At 37.5% G+C, this 27117-nt stretch overlaps 1 protein-coding gene across 1 annotated transcript in view; it reads left to right on the top strand.

The window, feature by feature from the left end:
• Positions 1-27117, top strand: part of ptprga (protein tyrosine phosphatase receptor type Ga) — a 220501-nt gene that overhangs the window by 145582 nt on the left and 47802 nt on the right. Inside the window, exons 4-5 of the mRNA XM_056734396.1 lie at positions 871-1019; positions 22642-22737. Of these exons, the coding sequence (XP_056590374.1) occupies positions 871-1019; positions 22642-22737 (245 nt within the window). The remainder of the gene's footprint in view (positions 1-870; positions 1020-22641; positions 22738-27117) is intronic.

Genomic DNA, 27117 nt, shown 5'->3' with positions numbered 1-27117 from the left:
TCTAATTCCCGCCTGTTTGTTAAAGCTCATGAAGCTCAGAGCTGGAATAACTAATGAAACCGATTCTCTGTCTCATGTCGGATTACGCCGCCAAATCAACACAGGACCAAACAACATAAAGAGAAGTCCAGAGAAGGATTGACAGCATTGTTGTCTCTTCCCATCAGTATGTATGCGTGTGTGTTTAAAATGTGTCTCTCGTCTCACTTTTGCCCCCCGGCACCTCAGAGTCACTTCACGTTGCTGTGGCGACAGATTCAGACCGCCACCAGTTGATTGCTTCAATATCTCGCCGGTTGGACACAAGCCTGTTCTGGTGAGATTACAAGCGAGGTTTCAGTGAAGCCGCGCTTTTAAATAGGACACAAATCTCTGGTGGCAAGAGGAAAGTAAAAATCACTCCGAAATTCAATCAGAAAAGGAAATCTGTCCGACAAAGGCCGTGCTATTTAAAGCCGTCGCCATTAATTATAAAGTCCGGCCCTGGTGCGGAAGACCAATTTGTGAATCTAAATGCGAAGAGCTGTCCGTTCACCCGTTTGGTTTGGGTTGGAGTTTTATGAAATAACAAAAGGAATCAAAAAAGCAATTTGAAACAGTGCAAGGGGGAGATGTCTTCTCTCAGCCAAATTACCACTTCATTTGACACCTCGCCTTCAGAGGGCCACGGAAACGGCGGAAAGAAACCGCGTGTGATGTTCAGCCCGCGTCCCTAAGGAGGCTAAATGAATAAACATTAAACGCTCCATGAAAGTGTCCTCGGTTTCCGTCGAAAACGTAGAGGTCCAGCGTTGCTTGCGTTTATTTGCATGACCTTGTGGTCTTTGTCTCTGTTTCTTCTGTTTACACTGTTTTATTTGCACCTCACAGTGGCGATCTTCCTCAAAGACGATTATTTTGTGAGAGGGGCCGGACTGCCAGGCCGTTTCAAAGCCGAGAAGGTGGAGTTCCACTGGGGCCAAAACAACGGTTCGGACGGCTCCGAGCACAGCATCAATGGCAGGAGATTCCCAGTGGAGGTAAGAACCAGACAATCTTTCTTCAACGGCTGGTATATCTCAACAATCCCATTTCGGCTCCGGTTGGTCTTGTGGAGGTCTTTAAGGTTATCTGGGTCTCAGAATCATAACTGTAATCGAAATTTTCAAATGACCCAAAAGCTTCTGAGAATATTACCTCAGATTTTTAAGAAGTCTGGAGTTTAACGAGACACGGTTGTGGTCTTAAGGAACGGAAGGGGTGGTCAGTGTCCATCTCTTATGGGACAACGTACTGTACGGGGCGTTCCCGTATCGATCGTACAGATCATTATGCCAACGATCTCTCTTGGGTCCGATCGCCGCCTCTTCGTGTCTCGCGTCTGATTTATCATTATGGCCGTCTGGCAGCTCTCAGCACTCTTGAGACCGGTTTTATCACCCACCCTCAAATATCCAAGTGATCAGAGATAGACGTGTCTTTCGGCCCTTAAGTGCGATGAATATTCTTAGGTCGGGTTCTGGTGGTTTTATTAGCTGCCCACCGTGCCGAGCTCATTTGAGGGGTAATATATGAGTCCATGGGCCTGCATTAGCCGCCCTTGTATTGGCAGCTTAATGTGGTGTGGTGATGTCATCATGTGCAAATGTCATTGGCATTAAGGGTCTACAGTGCTTTTTCAAATTTGACTTTTATGCAGGTAGAAAACGCTTTTACACAAAGTGACTTACAGTACTTTTTTATCATTTGTGTGTTTGTTTCATGGGATTTGAACCCTCAAACCAGTTTTGCTACTGGAACGACGTTAAAGAGGACGTTACACATTAATCTTGAGTACCTATAGATTTGTATTGCATACTTTGTATCTTCGAGGAGTCTTTAGTTTGATCACATTTATAAAAGACAGTTACAGGTGTTAGATTATTTCTGAATGCATGCAAGCCCTGAACACGTTCGGCGGGGGGGTGGGACTACAGCACGTGCATACATTACATCGTCGCATCTCCCTGCACAGCTGTTGATTCGCTATAAATTGTTTATATAATGCATGTACGCGGCAATTGCCAATAGAACAGAGACATACCTATGACTCAGTTTGGCTTGCGCGTGCGGTTCATGTCCGGCATCTTTTAGCGCTGGGACCGCGCCATATATCAGTTTCAAACGGTCTTCAAATCCAGCGTTATATCCACCGTTTATATAACATTCATCACCCAAATGCAGGGAACAAACAAACACAGCTGAACTTCGCAAATGCAGTGCTCTCTCTTGATCCAGATGGATAACATGTGCGCATGCTCCTTCTTCAGCTCTTCCTGGTTGACACGTGGGCATGCTTTTCTGTGGGAATTGTCCAATTAGGGACTAAGAAAAGATTTTACGTAAGGGAATTTCATGTCGAAAAAAAAATTCCGAAACCATGTTTAACATTGAAAAGAATTCAGAATGCATGAATCACGATGGCCCTCCGTAGCTTATAAAGGTAAAAGATGGCAGCGTTCAATAAATAGTCAGTACACAAATTTTATATCCAAGTAATAAAGTTTATTAGCCAAACTCAGGGCTGTTTACACAGCCAAAAACATGGCAGGTTGACATATTTATATAGCACTGATATATGAATGTGTGTCAGCAGATCTGTCCTTTATAATCATTAGCATTAACAGCCATGCTTTCTTACCGAAACAATTTTAAGAAAGTGATTTGTTGATCATACAGTTCACCATATTTTTATTTCTTTTTTATTTCTTTGCCATGTATCTACAGAGCAGTTTCTTTCATCCTGAGTGACTCACGGCCGGTCACTCCAGAGCTGTCTGTTTTTAACTTCCTCTGATGTCTGTCTGCGGTGCGCTTGAATTGTTTGCTCTGTCACATTTAGCGGTTTGCAGTCGATGCGAGTCGAGCCTGAAGCCTCAGAATGCAGATGAAGTTGCTCTTTTCATTCCGTTACGCAATCCCAGCTGCGCCAGAAAAAAGACAAGACAGAAAAATCAAAGGAGTAACACAAAGGAAAAAAAGCTGAACCTGTGGCCTGTTCAGAATTTAGTCTTCCATCTGAAACGCTAGCTTCAGACCGTCACGTTCATTACTGAAACTAATTGAGTCTGAGCGTAAATTAAGGCAAGACTCTGTGACGTCACGTGTTTGCGCTGTCTTAGTAGAAGCTCTCAAGCCGTGATCTCCATGAAGCTCTCACGGACGACAGCATCACCTGTGGATTAGAGCTGTTTACCAAAACCTATATTAGCCGTAAGTGCTCATGCGGTTTCTTTCTAAAGTGGCCTTGACATGATTTAAAGGGTGTCGAGCGAGCGAAGAGGGTTCATTAAACTGAATTAATTACACTAATTAGAACCGCTGGAGAATTATTATTGAAACGCAAGTGACGGAAGGTGTTGTTGTTGTTGCTGGTGATGTGGTTTACATTTCTGTCAGAGGTAGCTTTTTCTTGAGCTACGGTTGTGAAAAATCAAGATTTATGTTTGGTCCTAAGAATATTTTTGTGTGAGTGATCTTGTAAAAGAGGCTAAAATCGAAAATCTTACTGAAGATATGAAAGATATCTGAATGGGAAAAAGCGCGCAATGATGTCATTATTTATTCGCTCTCATGTGGTTCAAAACCTGTATGACTCTTTCTTATAAAGAAACACAAGAGAAGATATTTTGAGAAAGATCTCAGTGGTTTTATGTCCATACAGTGGAAGTCAATGTTACCAACATTCTTCAAAATATTTGTGTTCTTCAGTAGAAAGAAAGTCATACAAGTTTGAAATTACATGAGGTTAAAAAAAATGATGAAAGAATATAATTTTGGGTGTAGTGTCCCTTTAAGAAACACAATTTGTCATGTAGTTCATGTCAGGTTTCATTGTTGTTTCATTGTTGTTGTTTTTCATTGTTTTATTGTGACGTCAGCCAGTCTTCATCCATTCAAACACATTTGTTGTTGTATTACTGACATAACTGACCAAAGAGAAAGGGACAAATCAAGAATAAAAACAGAAGGATACCAAAAGCTGCTCGGTATTGATTGTTTGCCGGCACTGATTTGTCCATTTTTCTGTTGTTTTTTATGTGTGCACAATGCTATATTACAGTTTACTTATTATCAATTTGAGAGTTTTGCCGAAGCCCCTCATGGCCGTTCTAATCCCCCGCATACAGATTACTCTGCCACAAAAGCATTCTGAATCTTTGAGTCGCCTCAGCTCTGTTTAACCAACAATTATTTCATGTTTTTGTTTGTAAGTGAAGCAATTACTTTTTGTTTTAACTGAAGTGTCGACCGGGGGCCTGAGGTAATTAAACGCTGTCCCCTGTGGAGGGCTGTTCAGGGCCCGAGCAACAGCACTGCTTCTTTTGACAGAGTACCCAGAGGCCCTTGACTTCAGTCTGAGAGCTGGCAGCTCACTGCCATTATCACTGGGGAAAGCGCTCTCCATCCTTCACTTGTCCGTCAAGCGGACCCTCCAGACGGATGGTAATCCTGGGTCTTCACGCTATCCACAGAAGACCCTCCTTTGGAGTGTTTTGAAAAGCTGAAAAACATACTTGAGGGGTTTGGGAGAAAGGTATCAAAGGAAACGTCTGTCTTTTGGGGGTATGTCTTTGATACACGAAAAATGGTCTGGAGAAATGTTGCTCTCATCATTTGTATTTAAGATGACGAGGCTTGTAGTATGAAATGCGAAATATCATCAACATTTGGTGAAGTTTTGTTAACAGTCTGTCTTCAGGATAGAGGTCTTCTGGTATTTTGCGTGTTATATCGCTGGGAGCTTTCTGAAATGATGTTGGGTGGATGGTGATAAGAGAGATATTCACCCATCATGTCTGTTCCTCCTAAAGCGGTTTGCTCACTCACACATGCTAAACAGCCCGAGGTGGCCGGAGCGAGATGAAGTGAGCGAAAGTGAGAGATGACGGGGCGTGTGAGAGATGAATCGTGACAGATGTCTGTCAAATGACAATTCTGCAGGCACCGAAGGCAACGGAGAAAAGCAGTACGAGATCTGTGTTTGTGTGAGATATTATTGTTGTGTCATAATGTGTCATGTCATTCCTCAAAAAAAAAGATATTTAGAGAAATGTCCCAGCGGTAAGAATTCATACAATGGAAGTATATGGGGGTCAGTGTTGTTTGGTTACCAACATTATTCAAAATATCTTCTTTCGTGTTCTGCTGAAGAAAGAAAGTCATTCAGGTTTGGAATAACGTGTGGGTGAAAAACTGCTAAAATCATTTTTATTTTAGCGTAAACTATCCCTTTATGGTAAGTGTGGAGAGCAAGTTTTGATTTTCTTCCAGTACATCTCGATGAAAAACACATTTTGACATGCAACATTTATAACTTTAAATCAATCCCTATGTATTGCACATTTCAAAGTTGCAAGACTAAAAGATCTCCAAAGACTCCTTCCTTGTGCGTGACTCTGGTTTCTGTCTCCGTAACCGATAACGGCAGCAATAGCTTTGTACGACATCTACCTACATGGCCATGAATACACATGAGGCAGGCCAGCCCGTGCCATCGGCGTTTCTCCGCAAAATGCCGCACTCAATTTCCTGGACTGGTCTTGATGAATGATTTATGATTTACAAGGCCTGCCATTTAGTAATTGTTCTCTAATAAGAGTGTTGAATGCCATGATTAAGTGCAGTCCTGCTGCGTTCGGGCCGGCTGTTTTCACTGTAAATCTGCGTTTAGTATGCCAGTCACATTCACAGAGGAATAGCATCTTCAGTCGCGCACACGTCAACCTCCGCACAGTGGTTTTACCGATAACGCTTATATTGCCGTCTCTGATCAAACGCACACACACACTTTGGTGTGACTAAATCCCCCTCATTTCCTCATGAATAAGTCAGGCACCACAAAAATCAACTCCTGACGCATTTCTTCTATTAATCTTTAACCCGTACGTCTTTCTCTACGTGTCAGAATTCGAGGCGACAGTCACACAGGGGTCGCCGTCGCTGTTCCACACAAACGCTATTTTAACATTTAAATCACCCGAATAAATAATGACAGAATAATATTCAGGCCGGCTCACAGGGCCTGGACGGAAATGCGGCTTTGTGTCAAACAGTTATAGGGATTTTGATAGCTCGTGACCAGGACCACATGGAAAACCCAGCTGTTTTTTGATTGTTTTTTTTCCATTTCATTTATCGGGTTAATACTATTCCTTATATGGGACGATTTGTGACATTTTCCTGCAATATACCCACCTGTAAACTTCTGTGATAATTGTTCTGTCAGGAATAATTTGTGTTTTCAGTTCCATTCAAAAAATAAATTTGGCCTTTTAGTTTGAGTATGTTAGTATTAAGGATATTTATATACTGTTTTTTTTTTCAAAAAATTCTAAGACATTTACATTTAGACATTCAACACTTTACAGTCTCTTATATCTGCTAATACAGATTGATGACATCATCTATAACATCATTCTGCAGGTTATATTCTCATCAAACTGATGTAATAAAATGCTATTGGCTGTTTCAAAAGGGGGAGGGGCCACTTAATATGTCCCGTCTTAACTTCCTGTTTCAGTGTAAATGCAAGTCAACAACTTGAACAAACACAAAGTCCCTGTGAACCGGAAGTTGCGATCTTTTCTACATCCATATTTTGACGCATTTACAAATGAAATGGATTTTCTAATGAGAAAAATAGTGGGCGTGGCTTTCTTCTTTCTCTGCGTTGGATTTAGAAAAACTGCCGTTGCATTTTGATATGGAACTGTCAGACTGACAGTTAAAGGGGAGGAGTTAACGGGTGCTCTGCCCAAACGGTCTAACATACGTTATTTAAGATGGATAGTCATTACAGGACAGAAGTGCATTTTCAGATTTTATCTTAAGATGATGATGGCACACAAATTTAAAAATGAGAATGACCCACATTGATCACCTATATTCAATAAACGCTGCAATATTTCATGAAAAAATAAGGATTGTCATTTTTTTATATAACTGGGACTTTAAGGAACTTTAATATAGATTCCTATGTACATTTTTCGTTTAAGTCTTTCGATTTTCATGTTTTATTGATTATTTTTAAATGTATGTATTTGCCACCAACCTGATAAAATAGTGTAGCAAAGAAAACAAGAATGTTAGAATAATATAAAGACATTGTAACATATTTAAAACCATTCTGCAGAATTAAGCCCTAAAATTAAGTCACATAAAATGCCTCAGATCCCACCGGGCTGTTTTTTTTCAGATGGTAGAAGCCACGTTTTTGTAGCTGTGGGCATTGTACGAGCCGAAAGGTGAGGAAAGTGGTTATGAAATTTTGCCATGTTGTCCATGTTTCTCTTATCTTCGACGTGGGCCGCATTTAAAACTCCAGAGGGGTAGCCAAGGTCAGGTAAGCCGTTGGATTGTGGGATACGGTGCTTAGGTGGTCAGCATTCCATTTCATTCATGGCCAGACCCCCGTCCAGCCGGCTCGATGATAAACGGGCGGGACGAGCCGTGCGAGAGCGAGAAGCTCTCACCGAGGCCTTTGTACACCTGTGCAGATAAGAGAAGCACAAAGTAAATTAACACATGTGATGGGGGCCACAAAAGCCAACACACTGCTGTGGGTATCGGAGATAAGACGTGGCATTGATGAATTGAATTTTATTTCCCATCAGCCATTTCGACGTTCCAAAATATTACCTGATGCAAAGATAGCTGGGAGGAGAGGATACGAGGATTCAGCTAGAGATGTGTGTGTATGTCTGTGAAAGAAAACACGTCAGCGATGGGCAATGGAGAATAAAATGAGCATACAGTAGGTTTGCTCAAGTACAGACATGTCTACCGTAACACTGCTTTCACAGTCAGCGTTTCTTTTTCTTTTCCTTTTTTTATTGAAAATTGACCTGACAATGCAGATGCCGTCCGTTTTTTTATTCTTTGTACTGTAATCCAAAAATCCAATGCTAAATATCCGAGCGTTATCAGCAGCAACACACGGGAAATTGTACACATCCACTTTTCTGCGGTCTTTTATTGAATAGTCCAGAAGTGAAAAGGTCCAACAAACTAAATTGCACTGAGATATTTCAGCTGAGATAACATATATTCTCATAACGCCGGCCCGGTAACCTGCTGAAAGCAGCATCTGGGTTTCTCGCGGCGGCTTTCTGCCGTGAAAAATCATTGTTACGTTGCTGACACCTCCTAATGTCTAAATACCAGCTGGTGCACTTGGGGAAACACAAATGTAATGGAACAACACATCCCAACAGGCAACGTGTCATCTCGAATTTTGTATTAATTTGTAAATATTTTAGGACAAACCATTGTGCGTTTTCTTCTTTCGCCTTGTGGGCGAAGACTAGAACGTTATTTTCATAAACACGCAGTCTGATGGACCGTTCCTGCATTTACAATGACTGAAGAGTCTCGCATTATAATAACTGAGATGTTTGTGGAATGATAGCATTAGAATTTGCAGAGAAGAAGGATTATTGAAATTTTCTGAAAATGTTGTATCTTGTGTAACTCTCCAGTCATCGTAAAATTTGTTTTATATTTTACTTAAAACATAAAGTTACTAATTCTGAATTGATTTTTGGTCTCATATAATAGTACAGAAAGAATAGCAGGATAATACAGCTTTTTATTTTGATCATGAACATTTGCACATTTTAGGAGTAATTCTGTTGTAATTTAGGTGTTTTGTAGTTAAATGTAAGTTTGTTAGTGTGCAGTTATACACTTATATATTTAAAATGTTAATCTAAAACAACGTTAGCCTAAATAATATTACAAAGTTAAATGAATTTAGAAATGAGAAATTTTGAATAAACTTCTAGACACCTGAAAATGTATAAATATAAAAGTAATTGAAACTTATATAGTATAAACAAATAAATAATACAAGTACATAAGAGCTGAAAATAAAATTAACATGAACTCTTAACATCTAAAAAAAATCTAATCGAGAAATAATTATTTTTATGTGTAATGTTACCAAAACACATGTGTAGCATGGAGCCAATTATTTTCTAGGGCTGCAAACAAATAATCGTGACTAATTGCAAATAGAAATTTCTTGTTTACACAATATTTGTGTATGCACTGTGTATAAATAATTATGTGTAGATACAAAAATACACAAACATGCTTTAAGAAATATTTGCATGTGTATACACATTTGTATGTTGAAATATATTCTTTGATATATCAGTATAAATATTTATTATATAAATATTTGTTTTTTTAAATGATACATGCATGTGTGTGTGTATTTATACATAAATAATTCTTATACACGGCACATACACATTTATTATGTAAACAAAAACTTTACTTTGCATACGATTTCCCAAATTCCCAAAATATTGTAAACACTTGGTCAAATAGTCAAAACTTAAGCTATTCTGACCAAAAGCACATGAAGTGAAATGTAAGTAAATGTGAAGAAAGCAAAAGGAATGTGAATGTATAATGGGGTCAGGGTGTATGTATTTCATCTCGCTCTTGTGTCCCTCGGGGTTGGCTCATGTTAATAGTGTCTTTAAACAGGCTTTTAGTGTGTACTGGGCTCAGGGCCGGGCTTGACCTCAGAGACAATACATTAGAAATAATGTTGACACAACAGTAAACTACTGTAATGTGTATTGTAAATAAATTGCCTAGATTTAGACACATGAACACACACACATGCAAATCCAAATGAACAGCAAGGGTCCTTGTGGATGAGACACACGTTCAGAGGTTTAAACTTAAATATGAAAAGACAAATCCATATCACAACACACACACACACAAAGAGCTTAAGCACTGTAAGCATTATTCAAGTGGAAAACGATTTTCCACTTGAACAATGTTAATGCACTATAATGACAAGTCATAAATTCCCAGTGTTGTTCGTTCACACGAGGCCCAAAGTAATGACTTACAAAACAAATTAGCACTGAAACCTCAATGTGAACCATATATATATATTCTGACATTAAGTGCATTTATATTACATTTTCCAGCGTTCACACACCACAGATGCTGGATTCTGCCGTAAATTACTATAGTTTTTCTGCAGGAATGTATTATGGTGTCTCTCACCAAACAACATTCTATAAAATCCCTTTGTGTAACTGATTCATGCCATACTTTCAACTTTTGTTTTTTATTGCCCTTCCAAGAAAAGGGCCACATCCAGCTCCTAACATAATGTTACATTTTCCTCCCTGCCTCTCCTGACACCGAAAAACACATCCATTCTTTAAAAGCCATGTGCTGCCTGGAGGGCAAATAGATGTTGTCCCAGTTCTTCGCTTTGCCTGATACCATTCTTGAGAATCTTGCCATAGATACCTTGCCACCCTCTCTTTCTTTACTGGAAAACGGTGTTTGCCGTATTTCATAAAGAGATATAATAGCCATGAAATGGGAAATAAAAGGCACATGACACTTTAACAGATCTCAGGGTGTCTCTGTTGGTCTTTCATTTTCTGGAAAGAGAAATGAGAGGAAAATAATGCCCCCTCTCTTTCTCTCTCCCCTGCTGTTCTCTGTGCTTTTGATATATGGCTTTAAAAAGCTCTGGTGCTGTTTGGAGAATTGAAGAATCTACTAACAGTTCATTAGAAGGTCAGTCGCGTTAGAAACCGTCGCCAGAGAGTGTAAAACGGCCCTGTACATTCATAAAATCTATAGACTGGTTCCCTTGCTGACTCTTATTTGTGACTTTTTAAGATGGCTTGTATTTCATGAGAGAGTTTAAAGGAGACATAATTTCTCTGACATTGGTGACAAAAAGCAGTTTCTTGCTGATATTGCTGTCATTGGTCCAACAAGGGCAATCGTGGCCTAATGGTTAGAGTGTCGGACTCGTGACCAGAAGGATTGTCGATTCGATCCTCAGGGCCGGCGGGTAACGATTGAGGTGCCCTTGAGCAAGCCACCTTACCCCTACTTGCTCCCTGGGCGCTGCAGTGATAGCTGCCAACTGCTCCGGGTTAACGTGTGTTCACCACTTGCTGCGCGTGTGTTCACTACTCACTGAATGGGTTAAAAGCAGAGGTCACATTTCGGGTATGGGTCACCATATCTGACAAATAGGTCATTTTCACTTTTCAATGAGACAGTCCCACCCCAAACTCACACGATTGGTTATTGTTTCAATGTTTAATTTTGTGGAGGATCTATTGACAGAAATACAATATAATATGCAGAACTGTGTGTTCAGAGATGTGTATAGACCTTACATAATGCAGTGTTATGTTTTTATTTCCTTAGAATGAGTTATTTCTGTCTACATACTCCTTACATGGAACTTACCATGTTGTTTCTACAGTATCACTTAACAACAAATGCTCTACAGAGCGCGTTTTTTAAATACATTATCTACTTGTGCAAAGAAGTGAAAACTCACGACATCTTAGTCCTGTGTCAGCCACCGTAGTGCCTCCAAAGAGAGGGGTGGAGTGAGCCATTGGTTGCACTTTGAAACCTCACCACTAGATGCTGCTAAACTTCATACACCGGATCAAGATGCTGAAATATCTTAAAACTAAAACACAGGGTCACGGTTGTTTACATCATTTATATACAGGATTTACTGTACACATCTCCACTGTTCACTGAAAAAAAATTGAAGAAACGAATATTAACTTTATTTATATAGTGCTCTTTACCATTTTCATTGTTACAAAGCAGCTGTACATGAGACATATTGACTATAGACAAAACAACTAACGTCATATACCTCTAATAACAAGAAAAAGGTGAAAACACAAAAGACAGACATACCCATGTACAAACGCTCCACACACACAATATGCACACATACTTACACACATCGACATTAAGAGAATCTTTCAGCCTGAAACACAAAGTTTGTCATTATTTACATAGCCAAATGTCATTTTGAACCTGTTTGACTTTCTGACAAAAATCTGTCAATTTAACTAAAATACATCACAATAATATCCTAAGTCAAAACTGCAGTCAACATTATACACTCAAAAGACATGTGCTTTTTTTGCTAAGCTATCTATCTATAAAGGTTACTATAAACCAAATGTGAGTGTGTGTCTACATTTTGTGTCAACATTAGCCACATACCATCTCTCATAATAAATTGTGAAGAGTTACATCTCTCATAATGCACTGGATGGTTCCCAGTCTGTGAAACAGCTTGCATACCGTACCTGGTATATTTGTCACATGCTTGCATCTCTGTTTACCTGTACTTAAGGTGTGATAGTTGTGCTGATTATCTATGTGTTGTTTAATACAAACATGAAAACACAGATGTATACTGTACAAAAACACACACACTCCTGTAATCTTGACTACTGTCTTTGCTCACAGATGTTGCGCAATAACCCAATGGGTTTTTCTTACTATGTGTCCTTGTTGATGTCAGTGGAGTGTGTATGTGTATATATGTGTGTGTGTGCACGTTCAACTACCGAGGAACCTGGAGAGATGTCAATACGGGATAAATTCAATTTGGCAAAGTGTGGTTTGCACTGTGCATTCTTTAGAGACAAGACCCACAGAGGAATAACTTGGTCTGAGGTAAAACTCTCAGGGCGGCTCGTTGGGATTCAGTGGAAGTTTGCCACTATTACCATTTATATTACAGGTATTAGAGGCTCCCCGCCTGCACCCTGCCCTCAACCAACCTGAACTTGACAATAAAGTCCACCAGACACTTTTAGCAAGTCTGCCGCCTGCGAGATTGTTTCTGATTCATAGCATAGAGCTTCCAGACAGCCGCCTTTTCCTCACAGTTTTGGTTCTAAGTCGGCGCCGCTTTATGAAACCTATTAAAATTGATATTAAAATTGAAACAGACAGCGGGCATCAGAGGAAATGGAACATTTAGGTGCTGTGAGGATTGTCGAGTCGGAGATTTGCTCAAGGAGAGCTGTAAACTAAGGTGACCAGAAGTCCCTGTTTGTCCGGGGACAGTCCCGGTTTTTGGTGTTCTGTCCCCGACTGGAGCTGTCCCAGGAAACGTCCACGATTTACAGCACGTCCAAAACAACCAGATAATACACTAAGAAAGCCAGATTAACATATCCAGTGGAGTACCAGAGCAACCATGTAGTGCTTATTTACACCAGCAGAGGGGGCTTTAAGCTACACTAATTACTTGGCCGCGCGCCGCTTAGAATGTACGACAAGACATGAGAAAGCGTCATCAAGTTTATATCAAATATAAGAAGACTAGAGTCAAAGTTATCGTGTTCAAGGTAAGTGTTAGATGTAAGAAAATGACTAAAAATGATTAAAAATGACCATTTATCGGCCGAGTCCGATTTGGCCAATAATTTATTGTGCATCCCTACATATTATATAATAGTACAAAAAGTTATTCATACTCACCATACTGTAAATGCAAACCAGCATGACCTTTACAAAACCTACAGTCTACGAAGGCAACCTTTTAAGGGGTTGTAGATCTGTATGACTGTTTAAAAATTAACTAAATTTAGATTTTAAGACATCGCTAATCTCACATTGCATTGTCAAATGCAAGATAAAAAGGTAAGATGAATAAGATATTGATAATAGATATAAATTAATAAGTAGTTCAAGTTAGTAAATATTTCATGATACAACAGAATTTTTGTGTGCTTTTTGTGTTTAATGGAGAATCGTGCTGTTGGAGTAGCATCATGCAAACGTGTGCAGAATGTTTACCACGAATACTTTACTGTGGTAAAGCTATTTAATTTTCATGAGAGTAAGTTATAGGGAATGACAGAAGAATGACAGATGTTAATGGAAGAGTGAAGCTGAGGAGCATTCGGTCTTCGAGAGCAAGGACTGATGGGAAATCTTTAGGCTCAGCTCCCCACGGGCCAAAGTGCTCATTCATCTCCTCTGCTTTCTCACGGTGACGGCCGTTGTTTTAAAGGGATAAAGTGCAGAAATCCATATATGTGTCCCGTCACTCAAATTTAACACTAAGAGGAATGGACGAGCCAAGTCTGGTTTGCAAGCCTGAGTGTGTCTGTGTTTGAGAAAGAGAGCATATAGAATATTTATTATGATGATCCATTATCATTTCAACTAGAGGCTGATAAGATTAATTACATATGCATTATGCTTAAGATTTTCTAATGCTGGGCTTTCTAGTATTAAATATCTGATGAGAAAAGTAAAGATGGGTTGACAAACTCACTTCTGTCAATATGTATCTAAGTCGACTTTAAAGGGACAATTCACCCAAAAATGATAAAAACCGTCAACCTTTTTTTTCTCCTTTGGAGTTTTGGGTTCCTAGCCACCAATTTGCATACTGTTTGCCTGACCGGGGGTTAGAATGTAACGTTTTTGTATTTATTACTATCACTTTTAAATGAAACATTCTGCTTAATTGATTTATTAGTACATATAGGAAATTATAGTCTGTATAATATTTGACCTGTTTTTCTCTGTCCTTTATCTTAAATGTGTGCGTCTCTTTGATAATCACGCTGTGTGTGTGTGTGTGTGTGTGTGGGCGTGCGTGTGTATTTTGTTTGGAGTTGTGTTTTATGCTTGTGGGTGTGTATGAACCTGTGTGTCTGTTTTCTGTGTGTGTTCACTTTTTAGTTTCTTACTTGTAAAACTTTAATGTTTTGCTTATAGTCAAAGTATTTCACGTACAGGTGCTTCTTAACAATGAAAATCGTAAAAAGCGCTATATAAATAACGTTGAGTTTAAAAGCGCCACCTTCGTTTAATTGAAGACCAGTCCAAAAGAGAAAGTGCCAGATTGCCAATATTTCATTTGCTCTTTGATTTGGCAAACTTCAGCCAATTGCCTCGAGTAAACACCGCGTCTTCCTGAGGCAAGGTTTAAAGCTTTTAATGACGGATAATACTCTGGGTTATTTATTATTTCTGCTGTTCATTTATTATTTCTATTTTAAACCCCGCTGACCTTGATGAAGCGCCATGCGGCAAACAAACGCAGAGGACACAGATTGAGTCTTTTCTAAAACAAAAGCGAAATTAATTCAGCAGCGATGGCTAATTGGCTCCTGTTTGAATTGAGAAGACAGGTCAATATGTGGGCACAGGAAGACAAAGAAAGAGAGACTCTGCCAATCTCCGGCGCGCGCACCCTTGTAAGCTGTGACGCGTCTGATTGGTTTATAATTATTGGGTCAAAGGATGGCCCGCTAAGAAGTTCTGGAGAGCCGGTCCTGATTTGTCTGCAGATCTGCGATGGGAGGCGTGTTCTGAAACACTAACCTTGACCCTGCCGGCACTGTGAGCAAAGACATAAAGACCTCATGCGGTTAGGAAAAGGGGTTTGTTGTAGTCATTTTGGGAGATTTAAAGTGATACCTGCCTTGAAGAACAGCGGGGTCCAGCATTCAAAGCCTCCCAGGCTTGTTTTACTGTTGACCAGACCTGCTTCGCTTCTCGGCGGGGTTACAACACACGTTTTCTTTTTTAGGAACAAAAGAACAGGAGAAGCCATGTTGGGCCTCCCCCGAGGCGATGATGCCTGTTTTTGTCTGTTCGTCCTCCATTTGTGTGAGGAGAATTACAGTCTCTCCTTAGGAGGAGAGCTGAGAGGAATCAATTTGTTTACATCGGGATCTGTTGGCTTAGAGAATGTTGATGCTATGGAAAGCCTCTCACGGATGCTTTACAACATTGGCTCCTTCATGCTAACAGGAAATGATTCTTCGAACATTCTTGTTTTTATTTAACGTCCTGCTCCTGTGTTCCTTTTTCGTTAAAGCTACAATCCATAACTTTTTTCATAAGTTCAACTGATTACACTAAAAATCTTGTTTAACAACTGTTTAAAGTCCACAATATTACAATTATAATGATACTTATTAAGATTTCTGGCACAATTTTGCAGGAAATGTCTGTAAATGTAAGATATGTAAAATGCAATTTTATTTTTATACAGAGATTGCGAGAGAGAGGCCAAAGTTATGCATTGTGGATTTAGGATCACGATAAAGAAGATCAGTTCTTATTTTTAAATGGAGTATTGTAGGATTTATTATAAATGTACCAATAGCGACCAGCCGATACCAATAGCTGATTATTGAAAGTGATCTGCCAATACTGAGTCCGAAGATTAAATTAATGTTTCTTAACTTTATTAATGTTATTTATTCATATAATGACTATAAATATTGAACATCAACTTGGTGATACTTCTTAACATTTCTATATACAGAGCACAAATTCATAAAATTTTTCTGTCTTGTTTTGATCGACAGGACATATCGACACTGATCATCGACTTTTTTGATAGTGTGAAATTTTGCTTTAATCAACCAATGCCGATTATTGGCCGATATATCGGTGAATCTCTAATTATAAATTATCTATGAGTGCTGGTGATTCCTTATTTTTTATGTGTCCTCATGGTCTGATATCAAAAACATTTAACTATATTGATTGTGCAATAGCCAGGCTTCCAACTTCAATGATCACATGAATTCTCAAAGAATTAAAAACTCCTGTCAAACTTTTATATTATTACATAAACTGTTTCATTATACCTCACAATGTGGGAAAAAATGCAGTAACTTTTTATGTAACCAGTACCCATTTTATTCTGATTTCTCAAACTGTTAACACAGAATTCTGTCCGATTGAAGGTTACCAGTTTTGCGAGCATTTGTCTTTTTTTCAAATGCATCAGATGGTCACAGTAGATGGACTGGCAGGGACATTCTGTCACTGAGGCGAAAAATAAAGTTATAACAGAAAAAGATTGCACCCAGCACTCTTTAATAACTCGACTTCAGGTCCCATTATAAATCTCAAGATATGAGCGCTGATCCATGAGCAGGTTAGCTGTGTAGAACAAAGCCAAGAAGATCACAAGGTTTGGGAAGAAATGCCTGTCTTTGGAGCAGATCTAATACTCAAATCAGATTTTAGCCTGTGAAATCCCACTCTTGATGTTCTTTAAAGCAGACTTGGCAAAAGCATCTATGGGAGAATTCTGTGCGTGTCGCCATTAGCCCATGCCATTCATCCAAAATGACTTACAGTAAGTAATTTCAGGAACGGTCCCTCTGGAAGAGCCTGTGGTTAAGTGTCTCGCAAAAGGGTACAGTCATTACAGAGCTAGATGTGATCACACTTACCGTTTCCAGCACTATTTTGGATTTCAACCAGTCTTTGTGTAAGCAGCCCAAGGCCTTAACTTTGAGGAACTGAATATTGGATCTCATTTTTTTCCACTTTCGCTATTTTTGGGGCTCATTTCTGAAGATTTTTTGTATTCTGCTGTACAGAAATAAGTAGAGATACACCGATATATCGGCCAATAATCGGTATCAGCCGATGAAAGCAATTTTGCACACTATCCGTTATTGCCTTATAGTATAAAAACAGCCAATGATCGGCCCAGTATATCCTGTTACACAAAAAAGGACAGAAAAAGGCATTGAATTTGTGCTCTATATATAGATAATGTTAAGAAACATAACCAGTTTGTTAAGAATAATAGTCCTTATATGAATTATGAAAATTCATAAAGTAAATAAATCTTGATGTAATCTTCAGAATTGCTATCGGCATATACCTGAATAATCGGTATCGGTGGAGAAATTTAACATCGGTGGATTGGTGCATCATTGCTTTGTATTATGTGTATTTGTGCCCTTATGAAAATTTACCACAGTAATATTAAACTGTAAAACATGATTTTACTACTATCTTCTTGGTTAACTGTGGTAAATGTATGATTACTATGCGTCTGCTCTAACTAAAACCAAAAGACTGTGGTTACTATAGTAAAACCATGGTTCATTTTTATAACTGTGTTCAAACACCAGATAAGAAAAATATATCAATATCATAGAAAACTCTTTTAGTTTAGGATGCAACGATATGTACATTTTGTCAGACAACGATAACCAATAATTCTTTAACATTTGAAACCGATATATTTGCCGATATACAGTACCTTTTTATTTTTATTTATAGTTCACTTTTTCCCCTGACAAATCATGAACCAAGCCTACTAGTTAAAGATTCTTTAACCTTGAAACTTTTCTGCTTTATTTTTTATTTAATAAACAAATTATAGATGTTCTTCCAGAGTGACCTAGATAAATGTTCTCAATAGCCACATGTCTAACAGGTCTCAAGACAGAAAGCATTTATACAGTAGTCTGATTCAAACAATATGCTTTTGTTCCTATAATTTACACATTCATAAATATCTACATACTGAACTTAAATCAACATGTTTTTTCAGTAAGAGAATGATCACGACAGAAAGACAGAGAGTACTGGATTTTAACTGTGAGCAGCTGAAGAAGTTTAACCAGAGGACATGATTTATGATTTAATGGCTATAATATATCTGCCTAAATTTGTATATCTGATAACAATAAAGATGTCCGTTATCTGCCGATAACTAAATGTCTGACAATTTTTTGTCCACCCCTACTTTATTTCTCTCATCTGTTATTGTGCATATAACAGTGAGTGTGTGTAAGTGATATGTGTAAGCAGAGCAGAGGATTTCGCGAGTCAGCGTCTGACCTGCATGTTAATTTAGCTCGCTTGATCTACTCTCATACAAACACAGACACTTATCTAAGGTAAATACATACAGGACACTGATACCTGTGAATGACCTGAATATTAATGATCTCAGACATACACACACACTTCTCTCTCTCTCTCTTAAACACACACACATCTGTCAGACAGCTCCTTATGGTTTTTACACACAATATTTGCATTGGTTTCTGTGGGCTGTCAGTGGAAAAGCTCCTTCCGGCTCTACGTGTGATTGTGTTTACACAGACGGATTGATATTCTTGCCTTGGCTCCGGGTTTTGTTTGTGTGTGTTTGTTTGCATGCGGTAGTATTTGATCTTAAAGCTTAAATATCACACCATTACTGTCACCAGATGCTTTTTTAAGAGTGAGAAATAATGATTGTTTTTTTACATTTTTTCCTCATACACTTCCTCCGCTTGCTGTTGATCAGATAGAAAAACCATGAACACACACCAGTGTTGTTAATAATAAACTTTGCTATTGCAACATTGTTAATAACCTTGCAACAACTACTGTATCTAAGTGGGGTGACGTGACGTACCACAAGATTAAACAAATTATATGACTTTACTAAAGAAGTCTTTGGGGTTTTAACACCATTTTTGTCGTCTGCCATAAAACCTTTTAAGTTGATAATCAATAAACATAATTGATTTAAATTGAAATGATCAATTAATCGACTGTCAATTCATCTGTTAAGTAATAATGCAAACAGATAGCAACAGATAACTGATATATGTATGCTGATCACCAACTGCAATTTATGACATTAATAATACATTTAAATGAAAATCAGTTAAGAATAATCTTGAAAATGTACCTCTCTATAGAAAAGTAATATTGTCATGGGTAACATTGTTTAATCGTATAGGCCTAAATCAGTTTGGTGGGGTCACAATAATGTTGTGTTGTTTTATTGTATTTATTTATCTGTTACAAGGGATGGGTTAGGCACAATGCTCTATTATTATAAAGTCTGCTCCGTTGTGCTTGGATCAAACAATGCCCTTTAATGTCTTTGTGCATTTGCATGTATTTGCATGCACGTGGGCTGCACATGTGTACACAACTTTTAGTGTCTGTCCTCTATTGTAAAGGTGACCTGACCCAGGGTTTACCTTTTTCTATGCTGGTGTAATTCTCTGCCTTTAATATCTGAATAAATTATTGGCATTTCTGTAATGAACCCTCTGGTGCTTTAGCATTTAGCATAGTCTATTACCCTCCCACATAACACACACAAACGCAAACACACACACACACACTCCCACTATTAGCTCACATAGAGTTCTTTAAAGGGCCAAACACATTAGGAACAGCTTTTTATTTTTATTTTTTAAATGTTATACTATATATTATTATATTATAGTACATTAGTGTTATATCTTTATATCTTTATAATATTTTATAATATAATGTCTTTATACTATATTAATGCATGTTTTTTATATGCTATATAATTTTTGATTGTACATTACATTAAATGATATATTAATATAGTATAACTTTTTAAATATTTTACTTCACATCACTAATATTAAATTATATTACATAACATTAGATTAGTTATTAAGATAGTATTATATTTCAAATATTATTCTTTTTTATGTTTAGCTAATTTGTTATTTGCTTTTCTCATTTAACATTTTTGTGTGTGTTTGTATCTCGCTATTAAGCATAATTTATGTTTCAGTTTTACTTTATTTTTATCTTTGTTAAACGAAATGCTAACAAATGAAACATCTAACGTCATAAGGTTGTATTACAGCAATTTAGCACACTACTCTTTGAATAATTTATCATTGAATAAAGGCTTAGAGATGGCGTAGCATGCCGTATAGACTACAAACCAGCTTTTTATTTTCATAGACCTTCAAGAATCAGGAAACCAAAGACAGAGCATCATGGACTTTATTAAGATGGTTGAACCGGGTGTCACTATCACGAGACTCTTGTTTTTTCTTCCCATAAAGACTAACTATGTTCTTTATCTATGGAGGATGTATCAATGTCTATCACCTCTACTTCTTCTTGAATACAAACACACTACTAACATCTTCCAATAGCGAGAGGTTAAGAAATTCATGACCCTGTTATGTTAATCTGCTTCTCTGTTGTTTATTTTCGTTTGAGAACATGTATTCAGAAATTGTTCAGATATTTATGTCATTAATCACTGCCTGTAGGACATGAACGCTGCGGATGAAGGCGTTAAGCTGGGCCCGTAGGCTCATGAGTTCTCTGGCAGGCGGGGTACTATCTAAGATCTGAAGCTATGGAGGTGTGAGAGACCGAATTAGATCAAAGTGGGCTATGCTGTAAGCTTCGTGTAAGGATTACAGAGGCTGGTAAAAATGCAGCAGGCATAATATTGACAATGCTGATGGAGAAGTGGAGAAAAACAACCGTATGTGTCAGACGATGAGGCTTTCGGTCTTCAGTTGAAGAGCTTTGGATTGCGAGGTGTATACATAATGCAGCTGATCTGTTGTGGAGATGTAAAATTCACTATTGAATGTTTTTTTCTTTTGAAGGAGGCTTGTGTTTGAGACAATCTGCTTGCAACATGTATCTAAGGTCTTCATTAAGAACGTTAAATTGCCGTCTGGCTGTTAGTTTTAATGCATTTGTTAATCCATTTGGTTAAATATTTATATGATTTTTATTGATTGTTTTATTGTTTCTTTGTCATAGACGTTGTCCTAACGTGTCAAATTCTAGTTACCGTAAAATTTGAAAACGGATTAACAGGAAGCCAATAATCCCGTAAAAAAATGACATTTTCAAGCAGCTGTGGCGCCAGAAATTAACTGTAAAGAATTTTTTTCTGTAATTGTACGTTTTTTTACCATATTTGACACAAAACGATAAAAATTAGTAAACTCTGTAAAATTAAGGGTTTTTACACAGTGTAGTCACCAAAAATTGCCATTTGGATGGAAAACATTTGTTTGTAAATTGCTATAAATTGTCTGGTTTGTACTCATTCACACATATTAATCTCATACGAATCAATATACACTTTTTTGTTCTCTTTATTCATTAAATAATTGTCACAGTTGCCACAATAATAATTATGTTAAGTAATAATGAAGAAATAATTATAATTATTATTATAATTATTTAATTATATATTTAATTATATATTTAATTTAATAATAATTATAATAATAATGCATATAACAATAATGATTATTATTGCTTTTACCTAACACAAAATCTATCCAAATTACCTGTAATGTGTGTGAAGAATGTAACACAATAATCATAATTTCTAGACACAAATGTACACAGTTAAGGACAGACTGTGTTGTTTTAAAATGGTTTTTAACATAAATGCTATTATCTGAAATAATTGTGGTCAAGTAAAACCATTAGGATCAAATGATAAATTAATAATTTTGAAGTGAAGGATTCAAACTTAATTTATATATATAATTAAAAATAATTTCATCATTTTAAAATCGTATCTGTCAACTTTAGTTGAACTCTTGACTTTGCAGACGTTGGTCTCCACCCATCTCAGTCAGTATGAACCAGTATTAAACAGTCCAATAGTATTTCCTCCTCTTTGACCGTCGCTATGACAACACACTGATGGAACGTCTGTCATTAAGAAGGAAGTTCTTTTTAAGCTTTAGAATTTCCTGTCCCTCTGAATCTTTGTTTTCAGCTGTTGTTTTATTATTTCCTCCTTTTGAACGTCTCTCAGGCACATGGCTGGACAGTTTGTTTATCTCTTGTAAAATCTACACCGTCGGTTGACACAATACAGATTTCAATGTCAGATCGCAGGTCGAATCTTTTTTAGAGAGTTTTTGTGGGTAAAGATATCGACAGGAAAGAGTGACGGGTCGGCACTGCCCTTGGTCTCGGCCGGTGGAGAATGGTCACATTTATTAGTCGCAATCTGGTGCCAGAGACCTCATCAGAGTGATAAGAGAATGGACAGGGCTTGACGTACAGACTCGACAGATATGGAGGCCAGGCCCATGCACATTCAGGAGATGACAGGACGAGGCGGATTAGGAATGGGATTATATGAGATATTAGTTTTGATAATAGACTAAATGTGTGTTTTGTCTGTGATAATGCTGGAATTACAATCTGATAGACTAACTCTAATTCTCTGTCTCACTTTTACAGATGCAGATCTTCATGTATAACTCAGATGACTTCGACAGTCTCAACGCAGCCATACAAGAGAAGCGTGTGATCGCAGCCATGTCTGTCTTCTTTCAGGTGAGCGTTCGCTGGTTTTAACACCGTCTTCATGAGTTTTGTCACTGCTAAGTGCTAGCATTAAATGGCATTGATTTTGTGAAGAGGTTTTTCTCGTCCCATTAAGCTTAGTGATACTGCACTCACAGACGACACACTGACACACTTTTCAATATGATAACACACACACATAGTTAACTAAATGAGGATATACCCAATTACACATAAATATACCTTCATGACTTAAAACCTAAATATAAACAGTTGTTATTGTTGTTAATTAACCGCAACAGAAATGCAGTTTTTTTGTTGTTGAAGAAAACATGATTTTATTTCATACCTATAAGGATGTCCCAGATGTCTCTAATAGAACATTTTATCAGGTTAAGCTACACACACGTGTGTGTACGTGTGCGCGCGTGTGCACGTGTGTTTATTTCTCACATTTTGAGAAATCACACATCTGTCAATGCATTCAAACTGTAATAAACAGGAGTTTAAAAGACTTATCAAACACATCAGAAAAACTATTATTGAGAATCAGAGTCTGCGTGTGTGTTAGTGTTGCTCTTGTTGCTCATGAAGCTTTTCACAGATGGTAACGAATTGAAAGGTGTTTCTATGAAGTGATATGGTTGAAAGAGGAATTTATGGCGCTTACATTTATCCAAAGTGATTAACATTACCCTGTTTGCGGAAACTCTGAACTACGTCCTCTAGTGACTGTATAACTCGTATAACACTGGACGAGTGTAGGTTAAGGCTGTGTGCAGAATATTTGTAAAAAAATTACTTTCAATGACCCCTCAGATTAAATAAAAAAATTGTTGAATGGAGAACACACAATTTAATATTTCTTTCACAAAATTATTTAATGTCTACAGCGAATGTTCTCTTTGTCCTTGACTCATTTAGTTTTGTGACTGTGTTAGGTGTCATTTTTTTGCTAAGCCTCCTGAAACTCTTCTCAAGTTGATCTTAAGTTTAAACTCCAAGCACTACAACTACAAAACGTATATACAAAATATTTAATACAATTTGAATGTTTAACCCATTTTAAAAAGGTTATAATATCAGATTTTCAGTATTTATTGTTATGGCATAAGGAAATCAGGATAACAATATTAAAGGGATAGTTTGGCCAAAAATTTAATTCTGTCATCATTTACATTTACTGTCATTTCAAACCTGTATGACTTTCTTTCTTCTACAGAAGATATTGAAAGAAAGAAAGTTGGTAACCGAACAGTGCTGGTCCCCGTTCACTTCTGTTGTATGGACACAAAACCAATGCAAGTGAATGGGGGCCGGTTAACAACATACTTCAAAATATCTTCTACAGTAAAAATAATGCTCAGTAAAATTTTGATAATCATGGGGTTTAATATCACAATTAAATATAATACTATATTGTATTGTATTGTAGTAAACTTTAGACATTGCAAGAATAGTACGTTAGTATGTTCTGAACATATCCTGAAATTAAAACCAGTAACAGATATATTTTTTGTATAAAATCTGTATTATCTTATGTATACTATACGGTTTTCTGACTAAGAGTCTGTAGTAGCCCATGTGTCCAGCTCGATGGCTTTTTTTATATGGGACTTGCACACCATTTTCTTTATTGACCAAGCATTTAGTCTATCTCGACCTGATTAAGGACGATAGCAGTAGTAACATTTATCATGATACTTTCACAGGCTTGTTTACAAGCCACATGTCCACAGACCCAATTCACAAGGTGTGATCCACAGCTATTAGCTTTTAGTTTGTGACCAAATCTTTCGTAGATTTTTTCTTCCTTTTTTAAGTAGAAGAAGCAGCCAAATTTGTAACTTGTAAGAAACGGAATATAGTTTATTGTTAACGTTATTGTTTTTTGGTATTTATTTTCCTTCCTTAATTTATTTCAATCATTTGCTTGGTGTTCTAGAACGTGCAGAAAACACAGGTCGCAGATGCTATATTAAAAAAACCTTCATTTATTGTTTGAACTGAGGGTGAGGATTTTATTTCCATCTGCTACAACATACTTTGAACTGTATTGATTTGCATGTGCTATTTTTACCTGTGAGATGGAACAGAGCTCATAAATGGAGTTTAAAGCAGTATGCCGCTCTTTATTTTCCCTCAGAGGTTGTTCCGTGAGGAAGTCCAGGTGTTTGTGGGATGTGGGTGACCTCTGGCATCTACTATACAAGCTCATTTTGTAGAGTGATGCTTAAATTCCAGACAGAATTATTGCTGTGTAAAGCAGCAGGCACAATATGAGCTGCGTTTAAAACCCTGCTGTGTTGTCCGCTTTGTATATTACTAAACACATTGCGGTTTTGAATGAAATTACAGGGATAGGTCACCCACAAATGAACATTAATTTATTATTTACTCAGCCTTGTTAAATTTTGAACATGTGTGAGTTTCTTTCTTCAACAGAACACAAAAGAAGATATTTTGAAGAATGCTGGTAACTGCACAACATTGGTCCCCATTGACTTCCATTGTATGCACAAAAACCACATTTCTCAAAATGTCTTCTTTTGTCTTCCACAGAAGAAAGACTCGTATACAGGTTTTAAATGACATGAGGGTATTGACAGAATTTTTATTTTTGCAGTGAATGCTTGACAAATTGTCATTCTGAAGTTGTTGACCTGCAGAGTCTCTCTCTCTCTTTCTCTCTCTTCATCATTTTTCACACCCATTGCTCTTTGCGGTCCTGAGGCATGCTGCTCCTGTGCTACTAAAATATGCTGTTTGCTGATGTTATGCTTTTGGTCTCTATTTTCTCTGTTTTCCCACTCTCACCTTAGCACGGGACACTTAAACCTATTCCTGTTGAATAAAAACGTCTAAAACTCTTTTTACTCACGACACTTTCCAGTCAACACATAATGGGCTGTGTTCTGGATCTCTGTTGGGTTTGCTTTGGACTTTTACAACGAGAACCTAGTGGTGACCCGGCACAAAACCAAAACGGTTTATTACACAAAGTCTATGGATTAAACTTTAACATTTACAAAAATGTTGTTACTTTTTTAAATAGTTTGTTGTTTAATGAAGGTTTAAAAACGTTATCCATGTAATGGATTAACATGCCATTCTTATTGCTTGTCAATATAGTACAATATGTGTATTTTTTACTTTATTCATTTTTAAACATTTAATCTTTTTGATTTCACCCAGTATTTTAACAGAATTATTGCATTTTATTATTTGTATATAACTTGTTCAGGTATTCAATAATACAATTTGTGATAATTCCTTAGCACAATATTGTAACTTATGGCAATTCAAAATACTGTATAATCCTAGATTTAAAAAAATACACAAGCTCACTTTCCATCAAGATTCAGAATGCTTTAGCGAAATCCTTGCTTATGGAGAACAACAAAACCTTTTTAATTCAATCAATAAATGAAAAGCTTCATGGCGCCGGTTGCGAATTAAAGTATTGATGACAGCAAACACGTCTATTAAATGTAACAAAACACTGTGATAATACCACGCTAAAAGTCTTAGCAATTATTGTGTTGTGAAAAATTGATACCGTCACATGACTAATATCATAGCAGACTAGCAAACAAAATTTGTGGTTGTAAAGAACCATCCCATTAGTCAACACTACAAGTGTGTAACTCTCTCTTACTCCTGTATCTGTGTATGTAACATCAGTAGATGAGCACTTGACCTCTTGCTTTAGGGCCATGAATCGTGCAGTTTCCGAATGGTGCTGTTCACGGCCTCCTGCGTCGAGCTTCTGCAATTCTCTTATTCAGGAAACAGCATAAGAGGGGTTCAAAGAGCTTAGAAAGATTTATGAGAGAGAGGAAGATGGAACAGCTTAGGGCCAGTGGAAGTGAGTGATCCTTTTCGACTGTGAATCCGGCATCATGGGAGCGTTAGCTAGACCTGCTAAACAGGACTAGTCTCCACAATAGAGAATGTGAAGCTACGTCACGCCGCGTTGAATGTTGCGCAGTCTTGGCAGGATGACGGCTAGTGCGTTCAATGCAGGGGTTTGTTTTTCTTGTTTGATTAGGAAATATAACTATGGTAGGTCGGTCTTGCTGTGTTAAACACTGCGATAGCATCACACAGAGTCGTTCAGGAAAAGCCCCTGGTTCCTTCACTTTCGATTTCTCCATATATTAAACAAAACAAGTAATGCTACATATCAATACAATAATAGGAGTGGAGTATGATCCTCCCAAGATGGCGGCGCCAAGATAGGGCGTGACGTCCGCTTCACATTCTCTATACACAACCACCACACACTCTCTGAACATGACCGTGCACTTGTAAATACATTTTTATCCTATTTAAGTTTTGTACGTGCACTACATATAGCAGGATGTCTGTCTTTCTTTAACCAGCGCACGCACGCAGAGCTGTGCACTT

The sequence above is a fragment of the Triplophysa dalaica genome, chromosome 21, assembly GCF_015846415.1.
Source record: "Triplophysa dalaica isolate WHDGS20190420 chromosome 21, ASM1584641v1, whole genome shotgun sequence".
Taxonomy (NCBI): domain Eukaryota; kingdom Metazoa; phylum Chordata; class Actinopteri; order Cypriniformes; family Nemacheilidae; genus Triplophysa; species Triplophysa dalaica.
The sequence above is the reverse complement of the archived record's forward strand: the minus strand, read 5'-3'. Positions and strand labels throughout refer to the sequence as shown.